At 40.1% G+C, this 23,636-nt stretch overlaps 1 protein-coding gene across 1 annotated transcript in view; it reads right to left on the bottom strand.

Moving 5' to 3' along the window:
- Window positions 1–23,636, bottom strand: part of PINX1 (PIN2 (TERF1) interacting telomerase inhibitor 1) — a 38,959-nt gene that overhangs the window by 10,335 nt on the left and 4,988 nt on the right. Inside the window, 1 exon segment of the mRNA XM_034421310.3 lies at window positions 23,333–23,406. Coding sequence (XP_034277201.2) covers window positions 23,333–23,406 — 74 coding nt within the window.

The raw sequence follows: 23,636 nt of genomic DNA, 5'->3' as shown, positions 1-23,636 counted from the left end.
CTTTCTAATTATATTAGGACAGAGACTCCCAGAATTCTCTGCAGAACTAAAATGAAAATCTACCTCTTCCTATGACCTTGGAGAACACCTGCTATGGATGTAAACAATAGTGGCTCACCATAATATGGCTTCAGATATTTTGCTGGCACAAAATCAGCTGGGTAATCTTGGGCCAGCCAGTCTCTCTTAGCCTGAGGAAGAAGGCAAGGGCAAACATTTCTGAAAAATCTTGCCAAGAAAACTGTAGGTCCAATTGGTTGCCAAGAGTCAACATTGATACAAAAACAAAACAGAACAAAACAAAACACCCCAAACTTGGCACTCTTGTAACAGTTTCTTCCCATTTTATCACTTCACACTATGAGTGTGAACAAAGAAATGGCTCTCCAGTTGGGTCCCAGAGGTGCATTTTCAAAAGGCAACTGGACTTTGTTTTTCCTTGAAGGTGTTTCGCTTCTCATCCAAGAAGCTTCTTCAGTTGTGTCAGAACTAAAGAAGCTTCTTGGATGAGAAGCGAAACATCTTCAAGTAAAAACCTAGAAAGTCCGGTTGCCTTTTGAAAAAGAACTTTTGGCACAACAATGACCTGGATAACTGAGAATATCCATAGACATCCCCAGTTGGAGTGGCTTTTAAATAAGTTGTACCACACTCTTTACTCAAGGAGTTATTTAGTACTCAAATTTAGTGTGAATACTGTTGAGAAGGGAGAGTGGGAAGAGTATGCCTTTCCCTGCTTAACTTCCTTTTAAACAAAGAAATTGACATGCTGAAACTATAGTGGTTTAAAATAAAATATAACTACAGAGGTTTTTAGCTGCCCTCCCCAGCTGTTATCAGAAATTTTCATGCACAAAACCCAAAACAAAATGCAAAACATTTCCCCCTCCCCTCCCCGTTTCCTGAATAAGGAGTGCCCCACTTTCACCTCCCCAGCCTCTGAAGTTGTGCAGGAGAAGGCTCTTGCCCTGTAGACGCTATGGCCTCCTGTTTGAAGTCCTAGCTTTTGGGAGATGGTCAGTTTACGTCTCCTGATACTAGTACAGGAAAAGGATGCACTCTCAGCAGCCCATGTGCTCCACCGAGATAAGCACAGAGCTTTCTGTCCCGGGAGCCTTATCGGCTTTTCCGGCTACTCTCCAACACAGACATCGCACCAAAACTGGCAAGCCAAGTTTTTGCTCATACAAACTGAGGAGGGGAAAAGGTGCAAAAAGATCTCACCAATCAAAAACAAGCATGGATGGATGCATGTGTACACACATACGATTGTGCGCGCGTACACATACCTTGTCTGTATTTGAGTTGCTGCAGAGCAATGTGAAGGGCACAGCCTGTGTTAACTAGTCTTTGATGATTTATTTGGCTGTGTTTCTCATGTGTTGCTACAGTCAACAAGTGCCTCGTATGTTTATGAGCAAGCAGCAAGTTCTTCTTGAAAATTCAATCCTCCACAGTCAAGCTGTGTCTTATTTGACCCAACCAGCCATGTCACTTTGTTCCTGATGCCTTATCATTTGCATCATCCAAGAAACAGAAGAGAATGTGTACAGTATTTGGCAAGATATTTTGTCTTTGTATGTGTACATTCACACATATGGCTGCCAATATACCACCTGACATTATATGTGCCTCCTTGGATCAGATAATTTATCTATCCATGGTCCAAAACTTTGGAGAAATGTTCCACTGCTGTTAAGAGCATAAGGAAGTTCTAATAAAAATCTATTTATTGATCATTATTCATTACGGCAATTATCTTTTTACTAGCGCCCCTTGATTTAGGTTTCTAATTCTTGGAATGATTTATTCTTGTAATGCTCCCTCCCAAATTCAAATGCTCAAAACAATACACAGACCAAAGCAAAGGGCAAATATTTGGCCTCACAACAGCAATTCTGCAGTAACATGCAGAGGAGAAAAAAGAAATCTTGTCTAAAATTAACACACAGACACACCCAGCTGTCCCCCACATCTACCAGCGTATATTTTTAGATGCAAGCCACACACTAACCTTTGGGATGATCTTTTTGAATGGCTGCACTGCAAATGAGCTTTCTTTTCCTCTCTGCCTTTCTCATCAACAGCTTCAAGCTCCCTTCCCTCTTCCTTTGAGGCTGTATGTGAATCGTCTCCTTTCCTGATCTTTGCTACCTAAGCAGCTTCTCAACTACCCTATTTTGTATGAAAGGCCTGACAATTGGAAAACCTTGCCTCCACCTTTTTCCCCCTGAACCAAAACAACTTTCTGCACCCATCTGTAATAGTTTTCATTTTACTTTTTAAAATGATAGGTACAGGGAACCAAATTTCTGTAGCTCAGATGTCAAATAATCAGGCTAAAAACTGATGTATGCCACATCCAATTACAAGTCTCTTTAATTGTAAAAAAAAAAAAAAAAAAGTATGGGAGAGAGAGAGACTGTACAATAGCAGCCCCTAACCTTTCGGGTGCCAGGGACTGGTTCTGTGGAGAGCGATTTTTCTGTGGACTGGAGTGTGTGTGTGGTTTCATGTGCTGCCTGGACATCCCGCACATGCGCGGAGGGAGGTTTCACTCGCTTCTGTGGCCTTGTTCCTAACAGACTGTTGTTAATGTACAAGACATATTGCAATAATAGGTAATATTGGACTAAACAGGACCATTGTTTTATTGAACCTAACAGCAACTTTGTGGTTACAAATTGCTTGATCCCTGAATATGGAATATCCATGGGCATATTATGATATTCCAGCATTAACACAATGGCTGGAAAAACTCATACACAAAGGGCCAGAACCTGATTTATAAATCATTTAATATTGCCAATTTTCTATTTTTGTTTGTCCATTCATGAGCTGCACTGGTGTGTTATCACTGAGTGTCCATCAATTACATATGTGATATGTGAAATTTAACTACCTGTTCCTATACAATGTGCTGATTTAGAAATCAGGTCCTCTGAAATTAACATGGATCGTGCCTAACTTAAGATATGAATAATTTTTTTGCACCCCATACAGCCATTCTTTCATAGGAACAAAGGGGCACGTCACAATTTAAAAGAAATGAGAAAAATATGTTTTCTCTGCCCATGAAGAGAAATAAAGAATGCAAGACTGTGATTTTTTCCCCCCTGCAATGAATCCAGTATGTTTACATCTAGATATTAAGAGACCAGGACAGGAAAAGTTTGGAACATCAGCCAAGAAAGAGTTCCAAAAAGAAGCCAGCCAATTTTTAAAGACATTCTTTGTAAGCAATAGTAGCAGGAGTTAGCAAAGCATTTGTCTCTGGGGAACTATAAAATAAACACAAGAGGGTGCAATTAGCCTGTGGCAGCCAAGCAAGTGTCTATGTCTATGTGCCTATGTGGGAAAGTGCATAAACATGTGTCATAGTTATTATTTTATTTGATGAAGAAAATTTTTGACATCAGGCCCTATCAAAAAATGGGGGAAAGGGGGAAAAAGTTTCCCTGTCCCTAGCTCATTTATTGGGAATTACCGGTAGTTAAAAAAAAAATTAGGCTTTCAGGTATCGGCTAAAGATGAAATCTAGCTCTGAATGAATTTCATAATGAGACTGTGCAAAAACTATTTTTAAAACAGAGGCCAGAAAGAAAAACACCCTCTTCCTTGTCCCCCACAAATATCCTTCAGTGAGCAAATGTGTGTTGGAAATAATACTCTCTAGACAGAAAACCCCAGGCTTAACCTTCCAGGGGTTTTGATTTGATTCTGAAATTTTGGAAAGCAGGGCAGAAAATACTTAATCAGACGGGCCCATTTGTCCCAAATCTTCCTTTGTAAGAAGAAAAATTGCCACCAAATTCCCAACTTTTAAGATCCAATCAATAGCTCAAGGCGACATGAGAATACAGTTGGGGTATGAAAAAAGTACCTGCTTATTAAATAAGCAGATACATTTTCTCATACACTGAATATAGTTACTGCCACTGTTAAAAGATATTTGGCTTTCCAATTTGCTCCTTTCTACCCCAGATGCTTTGGTAAATTTAGCACAGGGAGATAGCAAAGGCAAAACCTCCACCATGTTCATAGTAGTTTATCTTAACCTATTTACCATATTTTTTGGACTATATGACTATAAAGACTATTAGCTTTAGAGGAGGAAAACAAGAAAAAAACCACCTGCCTCTGCTGGTGCGGCTTGTTTGCTGCCGCTGTGGCCCGTTCGCCGCAAATAGCTGGTGGTGGCAGGGATCCCCGCTGCCTAGAACAGCTAATTGACGCCACACCAACCCCCCTCCCTCCGCCACAATATTCACTGTATAAGACGCAGTCTTATACAGTCCAAAAAATAGAGTCTCATAGTCCAAAAAATACAGTATTATAATTAAGTCAGAAGTGAACTGACCTTCTCCTTTTTCTTGGCCAATATTGAAAACATGTTATTGGATATTACACTGATCTAGTCAGGTAATTCTTTTAAACAACATAGATTAACATGCTATCTGATGAAAAATACTATTATCATCCTCGTTAAGATGTGACAAAGAAACAAGTAAACAATGGGTAAACCCTCATAAGATCTAAGGTCTTACATAAAGCCTCATAAGATTTTGACCATTTGAACCAAGTTTTGCTTTTTGATCTTTTAAAACTTTTTTTTTTGTCCATGGCATATGAAATCAGCTATGGTGTCCACTGGTTAAAAAAAAATGCTAAACCTCTCCCCCCTGCCAATGTAGTCTTCCTCGTAGGTGAAATCAAGAAAACAAAGTTTAGAGGAGGGGGTTTATTTTTGCTCAAGTCCATTTCTTCTCTAAACTTCAACTGCAAGATGGTATCAGCATTGACCTTTTGGACTCCAGCACAATGGCCTTTCAAGTACAGGTTCAGCCTTTATTTCTGCCACAGTGGCCAGCCTAGTTTCATTCTTCATATTATTTATCTAAGTTTCAGCCTTTTGCTTACCCAAAAGTTAACCCCCCCTCCAAACTAATAGCTACAAACATCAAAGCTCTCCCGATTATTATCTCTCTCTTTTGAAATATGACAATATAAATCTCAGGCTGACAACCTAGGGCCATGATGGGAAACTTATGGCACGCGTGCCAGAGGTGGCACACAGCACCCTGTGAGCACACGAGCCGTTGCCCCAGCTCAGTCACACATGCGCTGGTCTTTGGGTCTCTGCCGCGCATGTGCGGGAGGTGTGGCACATACCCATGCACGGGGCGCATGCGGGGGTCCCGCATGTGTATGCACGCTTTGGGCACTTGATCCGGAAGAGGTTAGCCATCACTGGCCTAGGGAGATTTTTTTTTTTTTTTAAAGTGCCATACCAATTCCTGTGCCTGGTAGCTAATCTGGAAGAAAGGTGTCCAAAACATCTCATGAAGGAACAGAAACCCAATTTATCCAAGGCAAGTTTCCTTCTTCGTGCCCATTTAACGGAGATGGCAATGGGGAGGAGTGAAGGGGAGGCAAGGACAGACCTACGCCAAGAAATAATTGACAGTGAAAAGTGTTGGAAGGTAGTTTTTTTTCCTCCCACCACCAATGATTAATGTGAATGTTGTGTTCCTAACTACTTAGTCAAGAGACAGAGTAATGTGGCTTCCTTTAAAAAAAAAAACACACTTCTGGGCAATGCATCAATAGCAAAAAAAAAAAAAAAAAAAGGGCGGGGGGGGGGGAGAGAACGCTTGACCAGGCCCATAAATTATAAAGCATTAACACCCTACTGCCACCCGGATCTCCTGACGCATGAAAAGTGACAATCCACCTGGTACTTCCAAGATTTGCGTAACTTGCTTGGCGTAAGTTGAATTTTACCTTTGACATTTAATAGTCTGGTTATTTCATTATCCTTGGCCTTCTGGTATGGCCAAAACCAATATTGGCCAAGCCAAACTTAACCACCTGTGTTGTAGAAACCTTCTGCATAAAGTTAAGTAAAGTTAATAAATAAATACAGCCACTACATTTTCACGTTATTTCGAAGACTACCGTCAGCTGCTCCTGCCTTTAGATGGCTTATACTGGGCCTTTCTTCTCCAAGTTGCTTAGTGATGCAGCACACATCTCACCAAATACTACCAGCCAACTTTGAGAGTTGATCAAATATTTCAATCCAGGCCCTTTCTGGTCCAGATATTCAGTATTTCACAACATTGCTTTTCTATACATTTTCTATACGGTTTACTGCAATCTTTCCCCGGTACCATTTCGATACAATGAATAAGATCTCTAAAATTTTCAGATAATGTGGTCATATAAGCTGGGAGTTAAGAATTTTAATTCAGCACATAAGTCTATTGTACATTTCTTGATTTAGATTTAGGCTTGAATAAATAAAATACCACAGTATTTCATTGGGATATGTCAATTATTTTTACACCTGAATGTAAGTTAAGTACGTATAGGGCATTTTTTTTTCTTAACTTGACCTTTCCTCATACTATGAAAAGAGAGAGGGGAAGGAAAAATTATTTTGCTCCCTGCAAGAGTTGATTAGAGGAGCCTGAGCTGCAATGAATACATGTCATAGAGTCAACAGCTCAAATGGTGCATTAAGTACAAACTGTCAGAACTGGAGCTGCTACTTCACTTTACAAGCAACTGATTTGCACAGGCAAATTCCACTTCTTTACCTGTTCTCTGACCGCAGCTTCCTGAGACACAAAAATCCACTTTGAAATTCTTCTCACGCTCTGACATACCCAGCTTAGCACTCTTCAAATAGAACCAGCTTCCTCCAATGATTTTTTTTTTTTTTTTTAATGATTGTATTTTTCTTGTCCCCTACACTTCTGACTTTTAGGGGGATTCCCACATCCATTTTTTTTCTGAAGGAAACCTGCAGCATCTGTCAGTGAAGGGCTTCATGTTATAGAAAATTCTGAGACACATTAATTTGTAGGCCCTCCTCCCTATATCAGAAGAATTGGGAAGGTGAACTCCAAAGCAGATGGTCAGGAACTAATGGCAGATCTGGGCTAGTAGTGAGGCTTCAAAATAATCTGATTCTCAAGGTTTTAAAATAACTTTCTAGGCATTGTGCAAACTTGGGAACAGGCAATTCTTTTCAGTCTGATCTGCTGGTAGGTTATAGGAATCCTACCCAGATATGATAGCATTACAGGAGGAGAGAGGATCATAAAGGTAGAGGGCTATCTTCTGTTTTTGAGAATTCCAAAGCTTTTTAAAAAGTGAGCAGGAATGTGTTTTGCCTCAAAGACACTTTATGCACTAATTTCCAGCTCCTGTTTGACATTATTAACATAAAAATTATGGAGCCAACATTGTCTCAGTTTATTTCTGACAGGCAAATCAGAGAGGTGAACCACTAGTGAATTCATCACTGAATTCACAGTAACTCAGCCTATTTAGAAGAAGAGAACAATGGAGATGGGCAGGGGGAATCAAACTTAGCCTGTCTGTCTAATAAAAGTAGCCCTGTCCTCTTTGTACGTGCACTGCGATGTAGCATGCACAGCCAAAAGGGAGCTTGTGGCATGGCACAGCTTTCATTGGTTTGATCAAAGCCACGAAAGCTATGGACAACAAAAGAGATTGAGGGTGATCAACAGGTGAAAACAAAGCTTGTTTTATTTTGTGGCAATTCAACATTATTTCTACTTGTATTTCAGCATTTTTGCACTCCACCAAAAATTTCCTAGTTTACCATTTAGTTTTAGCAGCATAATCTCTGGGTGTTTTGGGTTCCATATATGAGGAAAGAAAGGGTTATATGTAAGCTGTGGAGATAATTACTTCTCTCTTTGCCAAAATAGTAATAAATAGTAATACTAATTGGCTGCCTTTGACCTGGTCTTTCTGTATGCATTGACTTGGGCTGTTTATTGTAATTTATTTCCAAAGACATAGAAGAAATTACTACCTGAGAACCTCTTGAAATGGTGATACTGGGAACTGAATCCGGAACTTTCTATCAATCAATCAGAATAGAGCTAGAAGGAACCTTCAAGGTCTCCTGTCCAATCCCCTGCTCAAGCAGGAGACTCTATACCTGTGATGGTGAACCTATGGCACCCGTGCCAGAAGTGGCACACAGAGCCCTCTCTATGGGCACAGCTGCTCTTCCAGGTTCTGTCGCGCCCATATGTTTTTTTTTTAAAATTTGATTTATATGCCGCCGTTCTCCGGAGACTCAGGGCGGCTTACAATGCATTAAGCAATAGCCTTCATACTTTTGTATATTTATACAAAGTCAGCTTATTGCCCCCACAAACTGGGTCCTCATTTAACCTACCTTAGAAAGGATGGAAGGCTGAGTCAACCTTGAGCCTGGTAAGATTCGAACCTGCAGTAATTGCAGGCAGCTGTGTTAATAACAGGGTGCTTTAAACCACTGTACTACCAAGGCTCTGGTAGTGTGCCAGCCAGCTGGTCTTTACGAAGAGAGCAACCCGGAAGAGAGCAGCTGGTCGGCGCGCATGCATGTGATGGAACTTTGAAAAGCAGCTGGTTGCCGTGCGCATGCACATCGGCCATCTGCTCTCTTCTGGGTTTCAGCACTCTGGTGCGTGCGCACGCTCCACTTTTGGCACTCAGTGCCGAAAAGGTTAACCATCACTGCTCTATACCATTTCAGACAAGTGACTGTCCAGTCTCTTCTTAAAAACCTCCAGTGATGAAGCACTCACAACTTCTGATGGCAAGAAGTTCTGATGGAACTTCTTCATTGAGCTTTGACACTTCCTACTTTATTAGGAAGTTGACCACAAGTAATTGATCATCTGATTGTTTTAGGAAGACTACATGTCTATGGAGATTCTCAGTCATTTAGGAAGACTACTGAACTTCAATCAGTTTTCAACTTCAGAAGCCCTAGGAAAAGAATGTAGAAAACATAGTGTTTAACCCCCCCCCCCCCAAAAAAAAGAAAAAAGAGAGGAGTAAAGGTTATTATTCTGAATACTGAAGAAAAGTCATCCTGAATATGATTAAAACTATTTCTTTAGATTATATGAAAAATTATTGCTGTAGGAGGGCAGTAAAAATAGGCTTGGAAATAGAGAGCCACAGCACACTTCAATAAATATTTTGGGACTACAACATGCTGGTTGAGAATTGTGGGGTTGTGGTAATTCCAGCTCATCAGATTGGGGAAGATGACCTCAGTTTACTGCCTGCCTTTCCAGCTTAGATATAATGCAACTTTGGCCTGTTTAAGCCACTGCTTGAAATACAGATCAATGCTTTGTTGCAAGGGATCAAATCTATTGCACTGCAGCATTAGCTGGATGAAGTCTTTTAGCAATAGGTGGTAGTTGACTGCAGCTTTCCTAATGAAGTCATTAAGGGTTCACTGAAAATGCTTATGCCCTCTCTTGCCTCACCTGAAATTTTGCTTCATCTGCACTCAAGGTGGAAGGGGGATTTGTATTCTAGAGAGAAGGCATCAACTCCCATAGATGTCTCTCAGTTACTTAAACACAGTTATTAAGGTGCAACCCTTGTAGTTGTAGATGGCACAGTTCATGATAGAGGAACTGCTTTATTAAAAATGAATGAAACAGCTTTTCCCTCTTCCTGCCCTACTTTTTATTTGTTTGGTGGTGGGGTTTTTTTTTTTTTTTGGATACATAAATTGCATTAAAAACAAGAGATAGAAAATTATGTAATGGAACTCCAGGATCGGCATGCTTTTTCTTATGTCAGTAGTATATGCAGATATTGATCAAACTTTGTCCTGAGACACCTCAAAAGCACCTAAGCCTCTTCCATTTTGGAGATCAACAGAAGCTTATCTCTGCACAAATTTCACAAGAAATATAACATGATGGTTATGTTGACTCAGCCTTCCATCCTTTCTAGGTAGGTAAAATGAGGACCCGGATTGTGGGGGCAATAAACTGACTTTGTATTAAAAAAAAAGAGAACACCGCTTGGGGGGGCCTTTAGCCCTACCCTAAGCAGGTATATACAAAAGTATGAAGGCTATTGCTTAACGCATTGTAAGCCGCCCTGAGTCTCCGGAGAAGGGCGGCACATAAATCGAATCAATCAATCAATCAATCAATCAATTAATCAATGTCATCTAATGGTCAGAGTTGGACAGGAGCTGATTTTTAAAGCTTTATTTTTTACTGTCTTACTGGTGATTCTTTTACATAGTAAAGTGTTTCTCCCCCATAAACAATGGGATTGGGAAAGCTAACATACAGAGAGTTTCATTCATACCACTGGTATTCAGTAACACAGGCCTCTATAGTTTGGTTCCATCATCCGTAAATTTAAAACTTCCCAAACCAACAAAGTTACTTCTTATTTAGATCCGCTTATTCTCATTGCTTAGCAAGCTGTTAATTATTGCTCAGGAGTAAGGCAACACTTTGGAACATGCTTGGGAAAGTTTCCCTTGTGCCGAGCTGGCCCTGATACGGCAAGCAGCCCTGGAGACAGTTTAGGGAATCAGGTCCCATTAAGAACCTGACAGCAACCCGCTAGTCATCTCCACCATGGAGGGGTTTGCTCTTCTCCATACTTTTCACTGTGCCCCCAAATACTATAAAAAGCAAAGCCAGCAGAATTTTAAAAGAAAAAAAGAAAAGAAAAGAAAACAAGAGGAATGGAGAAAATTGTAGAAAACAGGTAATCCTGCTTTCAGCCAAAGTACAGTTAAAAAATGACTTAAGTTTTCTTGATATATGAATTTGCAGGGAGACCATTTATCAACACGGCTGTTTACCTCCACAGCAGAGTCCCTCAAGCCGAAGAGTCGTGTCATTCCCCTTTGACTGATTAATTAGCCAATCAGGGGACATTTTTCACTGTGAGGCCTGATGGGTTATCCCAGCTAATGTTCGGTCTCTAATGGCGACACATTAAAGCTAACTCGGCTCTTTTAGCCTATCGAAGTGGCCGAATGAGAAGGCCAGATAATAAATCAAAACCCAATTTCCTCTCCACTCTTGGTATTGCACTGGGCCCTAACAAATCCCCCAAGGAATCAATGGGTAGAGAAGAGATTCTTCACCAATGAAGAAATTGGCAGGGGAAGGGTGAAACTGCAAATTCTATCATAGCATGCTATGCTTGATTCTGTGTGGCTGCCTTATCTCCGGCTTTTATTAATTTTATTATTTTTATACACACACACACACCCAACAAATTTGCCACATATAGGAGGCAATTGAGCCACATTTGCTATACACAATATCATCTATTTATTCAGATACACCAAAAAGTGTATATCCTAAACAGATCCACAATATATTGTAGAATGATTGTGGGCATTTAAAAACACACTGCTGGTATTACATAATACCAAAGTAAGGCAAGTTTAATCTTTTCCTCATCCATTTATATTAGCTTTCCCCAACTTAGGGCCATCCAAATGCATGCACATCAACTTCTGGAATTTTCAACAATGGCCCACCTGGCTAAGGAACTCTGAGATTTAATCCACACACTGAGAGGGTCCTCAGGTTGAAGAACACTGACTTGCATTATGTAGGAATGCAAGGACAGGATTCAACAGGAAATGTTCTTGTGGTTAAGTCTTAAAGGCCATGCCATTCAATCTTTCTCTTCCCCAGTGCTGTTCTGAGAGGGCTTGAGACTCCCCTCCTTGCAAAATCAGATGTAAAATAGCTTTTTTAAAAAACTGACCTTGAAATTTCAAATAGATGCCATGAATATATCCACTGAATAAGAGACAATGCTGGGTCAACCTACCTAGCTTAAGAGTCTGTTGTCACAGAGACCAGACAGATACCTTTGAGAAACCAACTCCATGTTTTCCAGGAGCTGGTGGGCCACACTGCTTTCACTACTGCAAGTAAGATGTATATAATGGATAAATTCCAATAACTTTTACTCTCTTTTAAATGAGTTTAAATTCGTAGCCATCATTACAAATATTGCACATGTAATAGTCTGATTATTCACTATCTGAATAAGTACTTCTTTTGGCCCATCCTTAATTTCTCATTGTTTCAGTTACGTTTTTTTGTACTTTGAAATGGAAAAATTCTTCATCTAAACCACATTCTCCACACTATGCAAGAAGAAGAAAATCCACAAGCAACCATGATGATATACTAGAGAAATTTCTTAGAGTGATACAGAAAATCTATATTTGTTTTATATATGAAAAGTGATTCTCTATTTGTTTTTACCCAGAGTTAATACAGTTGATAATCAAGGGGAAAGCCTTCTTGACCAGAATTTTCCAATTATGGAATGATTTCTCCAGAAAGATTCCCCTGGTCCTTAAGTCAATCTCATTTTTGCAGTTATCAGTCTTTGCTATCAGTGTTTTTAGTTTTCCCAGAAAAATCCTTTGACCAGAATAGAATAGAATAGAATAGAATAGAATAGAATAGAATAGAATAGAATAGAATAGAATAGAATAGAATAGAATAGAATTCTTTATTGGCCAAGTGTGATTGGACACGCGAGGAATTTGTCTTTGGTGCATATGCTCTTAGTGTACATAAAGAAAAAATAAAATAAACATTTTACTCCTGTGTTATCTAGTTTCTTTTGTGATTTTTGATATGTAATTTACAGATCATATTGTTTTCATTGTTTCATTTGCTTAGAAAATCATTCTAAAAAGCTGTTTTTACCCAACGTTTTTGAAAGATAGCAATATAAATCCAGAACTTAATATGTAAAGAGCTTCTATAACCAGCTGCAATCAAACATGTTGCAAACAGATCTCCCATTCACATTCTGTAAGTTCTCACTTCAAGGTCTTTAAATACTTTTCAGAAATATTTTGCCGTGACATACACCTTGCTCTCCAGAATGGGGAAGCTGATCTGTAGATGATTAATTGATGGACAAATGTCTCCCTTAAAAAGCTCAGAATGTTTGACTATTTAGTTCAGCCACTGTCTATTTTGACTTATATTAGCTTTCTAGAATCTCGAGTACAGAATTTGATTTCTATTTTTTTTTTTTAAGTTGGAAATACCAGGTTTTTAACTGAGCACCCTCTCCTTGCAAAGTCATTGCATATTAGGTATGGGCAGAGCTCAGCCTGCTGGAATTGGTTTTAGTCTTTAACAAGTGATTTCGGAGCCACTAAAAATATCAGGTGCAAAAATGGATGCGAGACGGGCATAAACTTAGAAAAATCAGGAAAAATAATACCTTTGAGCAAATTGTTAACTTGAAAAATTGTTTTCAGCACCATTTTAATAGTTTTAGAGACTGGAAATTTTTGTGGCTTTTCTTCTTTTTTATAAACTAATCTTCTGCAAATGATAAAATGACTTTTCAGTAAATCCTGATCTATCTTCTTCTATCCACTCCTGTTCTATTGACTGAGTTCAGTCACACAAGGCCCTTTTAGCTTATCCAGTACTCTGCAGTTAACCAGGGAAAATGAGAACTTTCTTCTAAGATTAAATGAGCAATGGGTGAAACTGTCAACTGTGTTTCAAGCCTTAAACAAGCAACTCACCCCCTCATTCAATTTATTGGAATATCAGGAAATGTGTACATCAGGAAAGGGAAACTTTGAGCAGAAAAATGTGTTAGTAATCAGGAAACTGTCTTAAGAGAGCAGCATCACCCAGAAGGATTGTAATCTACCATGACCAAAAAAGGGAAGGGATCGGAAGATGGAGGTGTCACTTTTCCAACCTCTAATATGTTGAAACTACATGTCTGAAAGGAAGGCTCTTACTAATCAAGACAGCTCATAATTTGTATGCAGATGTGCATAATGAACTTTTCTGATTCCAAGTTGGCACACCATGATATTTTCATCATTCTTCTGAATGCATGTTCCTATCCCCATTAAATTGAAATCGGACTGTATGTTACCTTCTGGAGCATGTTCCTTAGTGATAAAAGTTTTAATGGGAAATACAGCTGGATAGGAGAAGGAAGTGCAGAGGAGAGTGTGCATGTGTTATCCAGGGAATTTAATCAGATAGGAACTGATAGAAATGTTATTTTTGTATCTTACAGCAAAGAGGTTTTAAAAAAGGCACAAGAAGAAACTATTTAGCTCATTTTGTGTTCTGAAACTAAAAGGTAAAACATAAAGAGTGAAAAAATTATTAAATTAGCTTGATGTAGGCACCTGATAAATGTAGATGTTTCTCTGAATGTGCTAGGAGTTTCCAATCTTTTCTACTGGTAAAAGAAATAAAAGCATTGACTGATCTATGGAACAGAAGCAGCCTTGGGGATTGATACAATCCTTTCTAAATACTCTCTTCTAAGATCTAAGCAGCTGCTCCGATTATTACCAAGATGAGTACAATGAAACAGAGAGGAAGAGAATTGAAACATAAGTGGAGGAAATCAGAAGAGATAATGAATTACAGAGAGGCAGTTGGTGTAGTGGTTAAAATAACTGGGCTAGAAATTGGAAAATAGTGAATTAGAATTTTGTTTTAGGCATGAATCCAACTAGGTGACTGTCTCTCAGCCCTAGGATAAAACAATGGCAAACCATGTCTGAAAAATATTGGCCAAAAAGTATTCAGTTTAAATACTAAATACTAAATAAAGAACTTCAGGATTCTTTCCCTGTATCAGTGAAGACTTGCTTTTCCTCTATGTCAGTGATGGCTAACCTTTACCGGACCAAGTGCCCAAAGCGTGCACGTTTCTTGGGAAAGTGACCAAAAAGATGGTGGCCTTGCAGGTTCAGATACAGCCAGGATAAGTGCTGAGCTCGCTTTGTCTGCTGGTTGACCTATGTTAGAAAATGGATAGCAGAAATGCAGCCTATTAGTTTTCCTAAATCTGAAGGACTCCAATCTCCTCCCTGTTGCATCTTGCTCCCTTCCTTCCCGTCTTTCTTAATTTTAAATTAATTTTAGTGTTATTGTTTATTGTTTTAATGTTACATATTGTAGCTTTTATTGATTGTAAGATTGGGCTTGCATACAACTTTAATAAATAAATTAAGCACATAGCCACTTTTCATGTAACAGACTATGACATTCCGACTGAAACTAGACATTCAGGCAGACTTTTGCAATAATTCCGGAAGCTTGTGCTTAAAGATTATCGTTTTGCCCCAGGGCACTTATGGTATCATAAAGAGATCAGATTTTGTCTCCTGTGTTATACAGCATTTTAAGGAGACTGCTGAGGACGGTAGTTAGAATTTTATAATGAGGTACCATCGATATGCTAATAATGTCCAGCTTCAACTTGGGAATTGGTTTCAAATCCCAGAAAAACAATTATTATATTTAAATTATATTGAATTTAAATTCAAATTTAAATAAACGGGAAAATATAAAATTAGATCCAGAAAAGACATAAATGCTGTTGATCACTAGGAAATAAGCAGTATGCTTTGTACAGAGTTGTGCTCACTCTGAAAGTGCAGATTCACAGTCTATGAATATTTCTTCATCTCTATAGCCACTGCAGATTTGCAGATGGCATGGTGAGGAATAATTTCACATAATTATGCCTACAGTGCCAGTGGTGACCTTTCCTTAACTGGTCAGGGTGTGTGACAATTATTCATGCTTTGACAACATCCTGTATTTATGTACGTGCATTTAGTCCAGAAGCAATAACTGGTGAAAATGAAGCATTCTGTTTGCTAACTCATGCAAATTACAAGGAATGTATGTTTTACACACACAGTCTCTGCTAAAAAAAAAATCCATGCTGGAGATGCTGCTTGATGAAGAGAGTTAATGACTACTACTCTCCATGACTTTTCTGCCAGTCATTTCTCTGTGATAATAAATCACAGTTTATTATAGATTATAGAACCATGAGAGAGCAGAACTGCAGCCCACTGCTGGAATTCCAGTTGGAAAACTGCATCAACTCCAACTTCTATTATGCATGATGCAGCTGAAAAAGTGAAACAGCTTAAAGCAAGAGAGGAAGCACTATTTAAGCCTGACAGAACTACAAGAAACCAAAGTAAGCCTCTATTTTCACCTGTCTCTTTAAATGACCTTAACTAGGCTGCTAGGTGGTTCTTCTGCCCTAGAGAGAAATAAGACCTTCCATCTGTTGAAGAAAGTCCTGAAGTAATCTTTTTGTGCTATCAAAGTGTTCTCAGGTTGACTTACTTACTGATTGGGAATCTTTTTCTATTCTGCACTAACGGCTATTCAAAACTGACCTTCTATCTTCCAAGGTAGCTCAGTCATGTTTCATCTTATGATCCTGGGCGGTCCTGAAATATATTCCAGGCATGGCCACAGGAGACAAGTGAAGGGTTCTTGAAAAACTATGTTAAATGGGACTTTTAAAAATATTGCTTTCATTCTTCCAGCTGTAGTTTATGTAGACTTGACATCATCACAGCTTTCCTGTTCTTAAGCTACAGCTATTTTTAATATCATGAACATATTATTCTAATGATTAAATAAGTGCCATTACAATAAATTGTATTGTATAATGACAATAAATTAGGGAGAATATTTTTTCCTTACAGGTAAATGTTATAGTTTGTTGCCAATAAAATGCCATTTCATAATAAGTAAACAAAACAAAAACAAAAAATGGAAAAACAAACCCTGCATTGATTGCCAAGCAATTATTGGGTGCAGTTTATTTATTTATTTATATTTATTTTATTTATGTAATTTATATGCCGCCCTTCTCCCATAGGATTCAGGGCGGCTTACAAAAACAAAACAAAGAATTACATAAACAATTAAAATCAGTTTAAAATTAAATTAAAATCAATTAAAAAATATTAAAATTATTTGAAGTCACCCCTATGGATTCATCCCATTTGGTGGAAAAGCCATGTCTTCAATTCGCGGCGGAAGGCGAGGAGGTCCTGAGGCCGGTGGGCAGCCCATTCCAGAGGGTCGGCGCTCCCACAGAGAACGCTCTCCCTCTGGGGGCCGCCAGCTGACATTGTCTGGCTGACGGCACCCTGAGAAGGCCCGCTCTGTGTGAGTGCATCGGATGGTGGGAGGAAGGCAGGAGATGATCCTGCAGATCCGGGCCTAAGCCATGTAGGGCTTTATAGGTGAGCACCAGCACCTTGAAACGAACCCGGAGAGCCACCGGCAGCCAGTGCAGCTCGCGCAGGAGAGGTGTCACACAGGAGTACCGAGAAGCCCCCGTAACAACCTGCGCGGCCGCATTCTGGACTAACTGTAGTCTCCGGGTGCATCCCAAGGGCAGCCCCATGTAGAGGGCATTACAATAGTCCAACCGAGACGTAACAAGGGCATGGGTGACCGTGGCAAGGGCATCCTGATCTAGGAAAGGGCGCGACTGGCGCACAAGGCGTACCTGTGCGAAGGCCCCCCTGGTCACGGCCGTCAAATGATCTTCTAGGGATAGCCGTGAATCCAGGAGGACCTCCAGATTGCGGACCCTTTCTGAGGGAGTAAGGATCTCCCCTCCCATCACTAGTGATGGGGCCACTAGATCAAGAAATGCCGGTATCCACAGCCACTCAGTCTTGGATGGGTTGAGTCTGAGTCTGTTTCTTCCCATCCAGGCCCGCACCGCTCCCAGGCAGCGGGACATCATAGAAAGGGCATCCCCAGGGTGATCCGGGGTGGAGATGTAAAGCTGAGTGTCATCAGCATATTGATGGTACCTCATCCCGAAACCACGAATGATCTCACCCAGCGGCTTCATGTTAAAGAGCAGAGGGGAGAGAACTGACCCCTGAGGCACCCCACAAGTGAGGGGCCTCGGGGTGGATCTCTCTCCCCCCCGTCCACACAAACTGCGAGCGGCCCGAGAGGTAGGAGGAGAACCACCGTAAAACGGTGCCTCCCACCCCCAACCCCCCAAGTCGCTGCAGTAAGATACCATGGTCGATGGTATCGAAAGCCGCTGAGAGGTCAAGAAGGACCAGGATGGAGGAGCAACCCCCATCCCTGGCCCGCCAGAGATCATTTACTAGGGCGATCAATGCCATTTCCGTGTTGTAACCGCGCCTGAAACCCGATTGGTATGGGTCTAGGTAGTCAGTTTCCTCCAGGAACTGCAGGAGCTGCTGTGCCACCACAGACTCAACAACCTTCGCTATAAAGCGAAGGTTGGAGACTGGATGATAGTTATTAAGGGAGTCTGGATCCAGGGTGGGCTTCTTGAGAAGGGGACGAACCACCGCCTCTTTGAGTGTGGCGGGGAAGACCCCTTCCCTCAAAGAAGCGTTGACAACCGCTTGAATCCAGCTTCCAGTCACCTCCCTGGCTGCAGAAACGAGCCAGGAGGGACAAGGGTCCAATAAACATGTGGAGGCACCCAGTTGATCCATGATCCTGTCCACTTCATCCATCGAAACAGGCTCAAATTGAACCCAGATGTTACCATCAGGACAGGCCCGTCGACTCGTCAGACTCTGCCCAGTCAGAGTCCAACCCAGTCCGAATCTGAGTGATTTTATCTTGCAGAAACTGTACAAAATCCTCCGCTCTGCCCTGCAAGGGGTCTTCCCTCGCTCCATGATTGAGGAGAGAGTGGGTCACTCTAAACAGAGTGGCTGGGCGATTTTTTGCAGATGCAACGAGAGCGGCAAAATATTGGCGCTTTGCCGCTTCCATTGCCACAAGATAAGACCTAATATGGGTTCTTAACTGTGTTCGGTCAGATTCGGATTGGGAGGATCTCCAACCGCCCTCCAGGCGTCTTCTCCGACGCTTCATTTCCCTGAGCTCCGCGGTGAACCAGGGAGCCACCCGGGATCTGCATCGGGTCAGAGGCCGCAAAGGCGTGATTCGATCCAAAGCCCCCTCCGCGATCAGGGCCTCAGACGAATCGTGGGATAAGGAGGCGGGAAAAGGCCCAAGCTCCGTCAGGAACCCTTCCGGGTCCATCAGGCGCCTGGGGTGGAACAATCTCACTGGTTCCACCTCCCAGCAGCGGGGGATGCCGGAGAGAAAGTCCAGCCTGAGGAGGGAATGATTGGACCATGACAGGGGATAGATTGACAAGTTTCCCCTACCATGATCATTTATCCACTGTCCAGAGAGAAAAACCAGGTCGAATGTGTGTCCTCCCTTATGAGTTGGGCCCTGTACAACCTGAGTAAGGTCCATGGCTGTCATGGAGGCCATGAACTCCCGGACTGACTCAGATGTCTCCCCGGCCGATAGCAAACTGAAATCTCCCACAACGAGAAGGTTGGGGAGTTCAACCGCCAATTCGGCCAGGACATCTAGCAGTGCGGGCAGGGCTGAGGCTACGCAGCTGGGAGATAGGTACTTAACCAACAGACCCGGCTGAACTCCAGGGTCCCATTTCAGAAGGAGGGACTCACACCCGCCTGAGGAACAGTGACCTCCCTGGGACTGAGACTTTCCCTAATAACAACCGCCACCCCCTGCCCCTATCCTGGAGTCGCGGCTGGTGCAGTACACAGAAGCCTGGGGGACATAAATCGATGAGAGGGACGCCTCCCTCTGGCCCTAACCAGGACTCCGTAATGCATGCCAGGTCCGCGTCCTCCTCGTCAATTAAATCTCGGACGAGGAGGTATTGTTTAAGGTATTGATATCTCAAAAATACTTAATATCCAGCCCTCCATTGTAATTTCTCAAGGTTAAATATATTCAGTTCTATTTTTCTTCACAGAACTTAGTTTTTAGTCCTTCCATCATCCCTATCGCCCTTGTCTGATCCTGTTTATTTTTTTCTGAATTCTTAAATAAAACCATTCATAGCATTTGACTATGAAGTGGAATGATTACTTCCTAAACTTATACTTCAACTGATGCAGCCAAAAATTGTATTTGTCTTTTTTGCACTTGCCCCACACTGCTGGCTTATATTGTTTGCAAGCAATTATTTATCCCCCTTAAGTACAAATACCAAGCCATGTATTTCCTTTTCAGTACTTGGATATTTGATTTTTTTTTTCCATGAAGAACTTTGTATTTATCTATTAAAATTCATTGTTATTTTTGGTCTTTTCTCTATGCTACAAAGATTATGTTTATTTCTATTTTTGCCTTCTAGGACAGAGTTCCCCAATTTTTCCGTCTTTACGGACTGGCGGGTGGTAGTGGTGGTTCCGTGGGAATGGCTGGCAAGCACACGCGCTCGCAGCTCTATTTGTGTGAGTAGCGTGCACGCATGCCTGCCACTCGCGCAAATGAGGATATGCCACATGCTCAACAGCCATTTCTGTGGCCCGGTTGCAATCCCCTCACGGCCCACTAGCAGGTCGTGGCCCACAGGTTGGGGACCCGTTCTAGAATATTAAAAATTCCATCTATTTTGTATCATTTGATAAACATTTCTTCTATCTTTTAAATCAAAATAATTAATAAAAATATTTAAACGTAGAGTATTGAGAACTGGTCCTTGTGGAAGCACACCCAAAACTTTTTCTCTATTTGATGAAAATCACTGATAATTCTCTAAGAGCTATACATTTATACAAAATAGGCTATTCCTTTATTATAGTCACAATATATTATGTCTAATGCATCCCATGCTTTTTAGAAAGTTAACAGATGAAAAATTAGAATAAATTAATTTTGCAAGATTTGTTCTTGACACTTATTTGATAATGATATGTTTAATGTTTTCAGATTATGTTTTTCTCCAGAATGTTTCCAGGTATTGTTGTTGGACTGTTGCCCTGTAGTTCATGGCTCTTCCCCCAACTTTTTTTTTAAAGACAGGAATATTTGTTGGCTTTTAATCACTGGGCTTTCAGTAGTTCTCCAGAATTCGAATAATTTAGTTGAGAACTTGTGCTCAGTACAATAAAAAAGTAAACACCTAAGCAATTCTCCCCTTACTAAAAATGTTCTTTGATGTAAGTCTAATCAGTAACTCCAATTGCTTCACCATCTCCCTGAGAAAAAATGTGAACAATCTGAATGTAAAAATATTTATGTTTTGTGTGGTTTGTATATAGCAAGAACATCAAGGATGACAGAAATCCCCCCCTAACTAGGTACAAAACACATCGTTGCTTACCCTTATAATTTGTTGTAAAGGAAATAAGCTCATAAGGAGGCCAAATGTTGGTTTGCAGCTAAGTCAAAAAAAGTGGAAGAGTTTATCACATAAGAGAAGAAATGGAGATTATTCTACCACTGGAGATTTAATTGGAGGTTGATAAAAGAACATGAATATTTGCCTCAAAGGGGGTGGGGGGCGAGGGGGAATATAAAAGCTAGGCTCAGAGGTTTAGTTTTAGAGGATCTGCAATGCAGGAAGTCCGTAAGGTTAAGATATAAAAATATCATTATTATTGGCAAGCTTATCTCATTTTTTAAGGGAGGCTGTGCTAATCCAATGTATCTAGAGGGCAAAAGGTAGAAAGGATCATGCTTGACAGAGGCACCTCCTTTAGGAAGTCAGAGAAAGCCTGTTCTCAGTTGCTGGCATTTTTTTTTAAGAGTTCACTTAAAGTGCTGGCTAGATATGCCTGAATCTTGACGGAACTGAAAAGCAATCACAGGAGTTTTTGGTGTTTTGTAACCAATGAAAGAGCTGATGCATATGCAAAGAAGAGGAAAGGTACACTGGAGCTTCTTCAGGACATAAAACATTCAAAAAAGCAGAAGTGAATCTCTTGAAATTAGATAGGAAGAAACATGGGCTAAAAACTATATTAGCAAAGGAACATTCCTCACCTGATCCACGTGACTTAGATACTAAAATTGAAAATGTTGGCTGTGCTAATCTTTGACTGACAACAGAACTCTAAGCCTCGATGGACACCAGGACTCTTCCTATCTAGGCAGGAAGAGATACAAGGATGTTCTCATCCAGTATTTCCTGTTCCTTCAATCTTTTAAACACTCATATATGCCAAGATTTTAAAATCAAGGGTGTGTGTTTAGTGCCAATCTTCCAAAGAATACAAATCTTCAACCATATCCTAAGGACATACTGTACCAAGAGCTCATGGGTCCTGTCTAATACCACATTTTATTATTTCTAATCAATCCCACATACCAGACTAGATAAAAAGAAGAGCTTTAACTTGAAATAGTGTTTTTGAATGAAATAAGCTTCCCTATCACTATATAATCTCAGCTTCCAAGACATAAAACAGGAACCAGGAAAGCAGTCTGGGAGTAGGCAGTTAACAATTTATATGATCGTTGAAATGATCAAATAATATATTTTTTTTAAAAAAATCCATTCACTTCCCTCAGTTTTTCTGAAGCAGCTCTGGCTGATTTACAAGCAGAAAAAGAGCTAGAACAAAGGAATATTTAGTTTGATTATATTCAATTTAATATTTAGTTTGATACTCAATTTTCAGCAGAGGTCGAACATTTATTTTTGGCCATTTTAAAAGAAGATTCTGAAGGAAACTATCCTTTTCAACTTTTTATACCCACCAGAAAGTAAACCGGAGGCCTTAAAATTTGAGGCTCCTTAGAACTTCCATATTAAACTACAGGCAAAAGAAAATAATGCTCTTCCACATGTTACTAGATTTCATTCCCCATCATTCCTGGCTTAAGATGAATGGAAATTATGGGTGGTAGATATCTGGAAGGCTGCAATTTCCTTACATTTTCCAGGATTTTATATTTTTCCCAAAGGCATCCATTGTGGAACAAATCTTAATAAATAAGTAGATAAAACATGAGTTTTTTTCTAAAAAGAAACAAACAAAACTTTATAAATTGCCTAATTTCTAATTTTGTATATTGACACTTTTTACAGATGAATTTAATCACCTTGTCCCAAGTATTGATTCATACTAGTTCCTCAGCAAATTATGGTTTCCAAAGTCCACCATCAAGGAAATATCACCTGCATTTCCAGAGAATTTAGAACATTATTCCCAAACTGAATGGACAAATATTCCTATGATTTCCAATCAACAGGTTTGGTATTTCTGGTGAAACATATCATGTTGTACAAGGTTGGTTTACAGGAATAGAAAATAGAGTTTAGCTGAGACCTATGCTTCCTAAGTTTTTTTATGACACAAAAATGTGAAGCGCTGTGCTTAGCTTTTTATTGTTTTATAAATGGGCACTAATAATCTATTTGCAAGTAGCTCAGTAATGGTGACCATGAAATGGTATAATGTTTTAGGTGATATGCCAGCATGTACCAACTTTCAACTACTATTCTCAAAAACATATCTTGTTTTTGTGTGATTTTCAGAGTCTATGGAGGCTGCATGGAGTGTGGTCTTGCACAGCCTCCAGAAGTTGTGTGAGAGGGCCATGCTCTTGTGTAGCCTTCAGACCCTCTAAAAATCACAAAAGAATGGGTGTGCTTTTGCTTTTCAAAGGCTTTCCCTCCAAAAAAACTGCAGAGGCCGTGGAAAAGCATTCTCTGAAACCACTTCAAGACTGAAGGCTTTGTGTGACCTAAGCTACAGCAATGTATATAATTCTCAAATGATGCACAGCAGACGAGAAGTATTTTTTAAGTGATTAAAATAAATCACTATTTAAAGCATACAGCCCAATACGTATCAACAATATCAAGTAAAATCACATACTTGCATTTTTTTGACTTTGCGTTTCCCAAAAATACAGGATAGGTCATCTTCACTTCGTGAAGAAAGATCTTTTCCTGGATAGAAATGCAGGAAAAACAACAAAACAATTTATTGCTTTCTTATAGAATAAAGTTAGATCAATGCTGTTGAAGAAGAAAATTAATTTTTCTCCGTTTGATTCATTTCAATGGGCTTAAACCAGAAAAAATTCTCCTATCATAGATATTGTTTTTGGAGGGAACACTGAAAACTTGCTTCCTTTAAGTAAAAGTTGCAATGTACATCAAAACCAACTGCATTCAAT

Source organism: Pantherophis guttatus, chromosome 1, assembly GCF_059756535.1.
Source record: "Pantherophis guttatus breed Tessera chromosome 1, ASM5975653v1, whole genome shotgun sequence".
NCBI classification, from domain to species: domain Eukaryota; kingdom Metazoa; phylum Chordata; class Lepidosauria; order Squamata; family Colubridae; genus Pantherophis; species Pantherophis guttatus.
The sequence above is the reverse complement of the archived record's forward strand: the minus strand, read 5'-3'. Positions and strand labels throughout refer to the sequence as shown.